The 6,206-nt window shown below is 47.7% G+C and overlaps 1 protein-coding gene across 3 annotated transcripts in view; it reads left to right on the top strand.

The window, feature by feature from the left end:
- Positions 1 to 834: 834 nt before the first annotated feature.
- nup160 (nucleoporin 160) overlaps positions 835 to 6,206 on the top strand; it is a 112,293-nt gene continuing 106,921 nt past the window's right edge. For all 3 annotated transcript variants that reach the window (XM_070871579.1, XM_070871580.1, XM_070871582.1), the window contains exons 1-2: positions 835 to 924; positions 4,025 to 4,130. In XM_070871579.1, the coding sequence (XP_070727680.1) occupies positions 837 to 924; positions 4,025 to 4,130 (194 nt within the window). In that variant the 5' untranslated portion in view covers positions 835 to 836. The remainder of the gene's footprint in view (positions 925 to 4,024; positions 4,131 to 6,206) is intronic.

Genomic DNA, 6,206 nt, shown 5'->3' with positions numbered 1-6,206 from the left:
TCACGGGCTCCCAGGCCGCCTGTAATTTCTACGGTCTGGAAGAGTCCGTGTTCCATGTTTTTATGGAGTGTGCGAGGTTGCAGCCCCTGTTCCATTATTTAAAGGGGCTGCTCCTCAATTTCTGGTTGCACTTCAGTCCCACACTCCTGATCTTTGGGCACCCTGTGCGGAGGGGAGCGGGTAGGTATGAGGGCCTCCTCATAGGACTGCTCCTGAGCACGACCAAGGGTGCCATCAGCCGGTCCAGGCAGCGGGCGGTCAAGGGGATCGTTCAGCCTGACTGCCTGCCTCTCTTCCACGCCTACATCCGAGCCAGGATGTCCTTCGAGATGGAGCACGTGGTGTCCACCGGTACGCTCGCGGCCTTCTGTGAGAGGTGGGCACCGGAGGGACTAGAGTGCATCATCACCCCCGGCAACCAAATTTTAATTTGATTTTTACATGTTTTAAAGTTTAATTTGTTTTAATTGCCGGTTTAAGTGTCCTCCTCCCCTTTTATAGGGGGTACTTGTAAATTCTGGTTTCACTGCCCAAAAAAACCCACAAAAAGCACAAAAAAAACCCCAAAAAAGGGCATTTGAAAAGTGTCTGGAGGGACACTCGATCTAACTGTTTATTTTGTACCCCCCCCCCCCTATAAATGTGGCGGCCTGGGCGGGTGTCGATTTAAGGGGATTGTGACTGTGCACCTGTAAATGGGCCGGACGGGCGGGTGCCGCTTTAAGGCAATTGTGGTTGTGCAGCTGTAAATGGGCCGGACGGGCGGGCGCCGCTTTAAGGAGTTTGAACTCAAACGGCGCCGGCGGGAAGGCTGTCCCAAAGTACTGCGCGGCAAGATGGCGGCGGGTTGGGAGCGGAGCCTGCTGGAGATCGGTGGCGCCGAGCGCGACCTCCCGGCCTGGAGGGAGGTGCGGGCCGACCTGGGTGAGTGAGTGAGTGAGTGAGTGAGTGAGCGGGGCCCGGGGGAGAGGCCGGAGAGCGGGGGGGACCCGGCGCGGGGCGCTGTCCGGGAGCATAGCCCGCGTGCGGTGAGGCCCAGGCCCGGTGTCGCTCCCGCCCGCCTGGTCCAGGAGCAGGCCGCACTCGGGCCCTCACACCGGGGAGCGGCCTCCCGCTCTCCCGACTGCACCTCTTCGCTGTCTCCCTGTCAGTGACCAACAACTAACTACTTGTGTTTATATACCGCCTATAACCCAATGAAACGTCCCAAGGCGCTTCACAGCAGGGTTATAAAACAACAGATACATTTGACACCGAGCCACATAAGGAGAAATTAGGGCAGGTGACCAAAAGCCTGGTCAAAGAGATAGGTTTTAAAGAGCGTCTTAAAGGAGGAAAGAGGAGGAGCGGTTTAGGGAGGGAGTTCCAGAGCTTGGGGCCCAGGTAACAGAAGGCACGGCCACCAATGGTTGAGTGATTATAATCAAGGATGCTCAAGAGGGCAGACTTAGAGTAGCACAGATATCTCGGGGAGGTTGTGGGATTGGAGGAGATTACAGATAGGGAGGGGCGAGGCCATGGAGGGATTTGAAAACAAGGATGAGAATTTTGAAATCAAGGCATTGTTTAACCTAGAGCCAATGTCAGTCAGCGAGCATGGGTGAGAGGGACGGTGCGAGTTAGGACACGGGCTGCCGAGCTTTGGATCACCTCTAGTTTACGTAGGAGGCCAGCCAGGAGTTCTTTGGAATAGCCAAGTCTAGAGATGATAAATGCATGGATGAGGGCTTCAGCAGTGGATGAGCTAAGGCAAGGGCAGAGACGGGTGATGTTAGAGGTGGAAATATGTGGTCGAAAGTGCATTTCAGGGTCAAATATGTGCACAGGTTGTAAATGGTCTGGTTCAGCCTCAGACAGAAGTTGGGGGGAGAGAGATGGAGTCAGTGGCTAGGGAACAGAGTTTGTGGCAGGGGCTGAAAACAATGGCTTTGGTTTTCCTGATATTCAATTGGAGTAATCAACAAAGGCAACAAATGTTGAACTATAATATCCAAACAGATATTAGAGGAAGTCCTGATCACACCGTGCAGGGTCAGGTCACACACACTGAGGAAAAGAACATAAAATAACAAATAGGAGCAGGAATAGGCCATACGGCCCTGCGACTCTACTCTGCCATTCAATCAGCCATGATCTTAGACTCATGGTCCAAGACACTCTGATCTCTGAACTTCACCTGCAGTTCCTTTTAACTGTTCATGGAGTACATGTTAACTATTTTTTGTTCCACATTGCAGCACTTTACACTTGTCTGCACTTGTCTTATCGAAACGTATAAAATTATGTGTGGGCTTGACAAGGTGGATGCAGAGAGGATATTTCCACTGATGGGGAGACTAGAACTGGGGGGCATGATCTTAGAATAAGGGGCTGCCCATTTGAGGCACAGATTGGGGGGGGGGGGATGTTTCTTCTGAGTTGTGGATCTGTGGAATTTGCTGCCTCGGAGAGCTGTGGAAGCTGGGACATTGAATGGATTTAAGACAGGAATAGACGATTGGGGGGGATAGGGTGGGGAAGTGGAGCTGAGTCCATGATCAGATCAGCCATGATCTTATTGAATGGCAGTGCAGGCTCGAGGGGCTGTATGGCCTACTCCTGTTTCTATTTATGTTCTTATTAACTTTTGTCTGCCACTGCTCTGTCCACTCACACACTTTAACTGATGCTGTAATTTCTGAAATGCTTCCTGATTTGACTGCTCTCTTTAGTCTTGGGGATCCATAAGCTCTGTGGACTTGGGTAAATTCGCTTGTATCAAACAACCATTTGACGTGTAGATTTCTCAGGTTTATTTTGGCGATAGTGGTACTCGCGTGTTTCCTGACCTGAGTGGCAGAATGTTGGGTTTCAAAAGGTGTTTGATATGGTGCCACATTGGAGTTGGGGTACTCATTAAAGAAAGTGTGGTAACATAGTTATGAAATTGGTTAAAAAGGACAGAAGACAATATTATTTCACTGCAGCGGACTGTTGGCGTCTGGGAAAATACACAAGTAAGATGATATGTTTTAGGAGGATACATTAATTAATTGGTACAACGTTTTGGAGTAGATGGATTGAAGGGTTCAAATACACAAATCTTTGTTTGGTTAGACCAGGTTGATAAAGGTATTTTTAGAAGAAAAAAAATCTGTTCCAAAGCTTTCTAAGTAGGGGTAAACAAAGAGCTACGGCTAAAGCTGTACAAATCATTCATTCGGTAATAGTTCGAATATTGTGCTGTTTTGAGGGCCCAACTTTCGGATTGTCATGGGCATGGGGAGGGTGTGGAAGAGATTCATAAAGATACCAAATGGCTTTACTTGTGAGGAGTGACGAGAGCTCTTTTGTTAGAATGAAGACGGTTAAGAAGAGATCTGATAGGTGTTGAGAATTGAGAAGGTTTGAGGAGGTAAATTGGTAGACTATTTTCACTGGTCAGAGAGTCTGTGACTGGAGGGCAAAAATGTACCACCAAAAGATCAGAGGGAGAGGTGAGAATGTTTCTGTCGCAGAGGGTTGTTAGGATCTGGAATGCTGGACCAGACAGTGGTGGAAGCACAATCCGTGATGGCTTTTAAAGATACATATCATAAAAATAACATTTTAAAGACTCGAGAGGAATGAGACTCAGTGGAGAGCTCCTTGAGAGATGGCGCCAGCCTGATGGGCCGAATAAGAAAGGGCAGAGGACGGAGACTGGAGAGTGTGAGGACCTTGGGGATGATGAAAGGGATCTTGGCACCTATGGAGTATGAGATAGTCTCTCCAGGAAAAGAAGTTAAGGAATAATGACAATGAGTAAACCATTATTGAAACTAAAAGCATGACATCCCATTAGACTAGTTTGAAAGATGATCTTTTAAAGAAGTATAGATATGTTTATAGAGATTATATAGTGTCAGCCTTTTGTCATGCAGCTACCTTGCTGGTTATTGGCGGTATTCATTCAGGGTATGTGTTTCCTCTAGCTGAGCCTCCCTGTATGTCTCCGCTGAGGATGGATGAAGAGAGAGTCATGTGTTGTGTGTCTGATCCACAGGTGTGAACGCTGTCCCAGGAGTGAAGTATTCTGATAGTGCTGGTGGATTTTTCTATGAAGAAAGTGGAAAGCTACAGTCTGTCACTAGGAATCGCTTCATACACTGGTGGGTATTATCTGCTTGAAAGAAAGATAGTGTATAGCGCCTTTCGCAATCTGCAGACGTCCCAAAGCTTTACAGCTAATGAAGTACTTTTGGAGTCACTGTTATAATGTGGGAAACGTGGCAGCCTATTTGCGCACAGCAAGCTCCCACAAACAGCAATGTGATCATAACTAGATAATCTGTTTGTTATGTTGACTGAGGGATAAATGTTGGCCAGGATACTAGGGATAACTCCCCTGCTCTTCGAAATAGTGCCATGGGATCTTTTACGTCCACCTGAAAGGGCAGATGGGGCCTCGGTTTAACATCTCATCCGAAAGGCGGCACCTCCGACAGTGCAGCACTCCCTCAGCACTGCAGGAAGTGCCAGCCTAGACTTTTGTGCTTGAACCCACAACCTTCTGACTCGGGCAAGTGTGCTATCCATTGAGCCATGGCTGACACTGCAGGGTGGGGTCCCGTGGCACTGTCTGTACCTGTCGGAGCTGTTGTGTGTAACACTGCTATGAGGATGCTTATTTAGGCACAGTTCTGAGGACTTTGGCCAGAGTGAGGATAGGTGTAGTAAAAAAAATTATGGTTGCGTGTTCCAAAAGTTTTGGGTTGTTGCTGTAGGGATAGAAACATAGAAACATAGAAAATAGGTGCAGGAGCAGGCCATTCAGCCCTTCTAGCCTGCAGCGCCATTCAATGAGTTCATGGCTGAACATGAAACTTCAGTACCCACTTCCTGCTTTCACGCCATACCCCTTGATCCCCCGAGTAGTAAGGACTTCATCTAACTCCCTTTTGAATATATTTAGTGAATTGGCCTCAACTACTTCCTGTGGTAGAGAATTCCACAGGTTCACCACTCTCTGGGTGAAGAAGTTTCTCCTTATCTCGGTCCTAAATGGCTTACCCCTTATCCTTAGACTGTGACCCCTGGTTCTGGACTTCCCCAACATTGGGAACATTCTTCCTGCATCCAACCTGTCCAAACCCGTCAGAATTTTAAACGTTTCTATGAGGTCCCCTCTCACTCTTCTGAACTCCAGTGAATACAAGCCCAGTTGATCCAGTCTTTCTTGATAGGTCAGTCCCACCATCCCGGGAATCAGTCTGGTGAATCTTCGCTGCACTCCCTCAATAGCAAGTATGTCCTTCCTCAAGTTAGGAGACCAAAACTGTACACAATACTCCAGGTGTGGCCTCACCAAGGCCCTGTACAACTGTAGCAACACCTCCCTGCCCCTGTACTCAAATCCCCTCGCTATGAAGGCCAACATACCATTTGCTTTCTTAACCGCCTGCTGTACCTGCATGCCAACCTTCAATGACTGATGTAACATGACACCCAGGTCTCGTTGCACCTTCCCTTTTCCTAATCTGTCACCATTCTAATAATAGTCTGTCTCTCTGTTTTTACCACCAAAATGGATAACCTCACATTTATCCACATTATACTTCATCTGCCACGCATTTGTCCACTCACCTAATCTATCCAAGTCACTCTGTAGCCTCATAGCATCCTCCTCGCAGCTCACACTGCCACCCAACTTAGTGTCATCCGCAAATTTGGAGATACTACATTTAATCCCCTCGTCTAAATCTTAATGTACAATGTAAACAGCTGGGGCCCCAGCACAGAACCCTGCCATTCCGAAAAGTACCCATTTACTCCTACTCTTTGCTTCCTGTCTGACAACCAGTTCTCAATCCACGTCAGCACACTACCCCCAATCCCATGTGCTTTAACTTTGCACATTAATCTCCTGTGTGGGACCTTGTCGAAAGCCTTCTGAAAGTCCAAATATACCACATCAACTGGTACTCCTTTGTCCACTTTATTGGAAACATCCTCAAAAAATTCCAGAAGAATTGTCAAGTATGATCTCCCTTTCACAAATCCATGCTGACTTGGACCTATCATGTCACCATTTTCCAAATGCGCTGCTATGACATCCTTAATAATTGATTCCATCATTTTACCCACTACTGAGGTCAGGCTGACCGGTCTATAATTCCCTGCTTTCTCTCTCCCTCCTTTTTTAAAAAGTGGGGTTACATTGGCTACCCTCCACTCGATAGGAACTG

This window comes from Pristiophorus japonicus, unplaced genomic scaffold, assembly GCF_044704955.1.
Source record: "Pristiophorus japonicus isolate sPriJap1 unplaced genomic scaffold, sPriJap1.hap1 HAP1_SCAFFOLD_266, whole genome shotgun sequence".
In the NCBI taxonomy this organism is placed as follows: Eukaryota; Metazoa; Chordata; class Chondrichthyes; family Pristiophoridae; genus Pristiophorus; species Pristiophorus japonicus.
The sequence above is the reverse complement of the archived record's forward strand: the minus strand, read 5'-3'. Positions and strand labels throughout refer to the sequence as shown.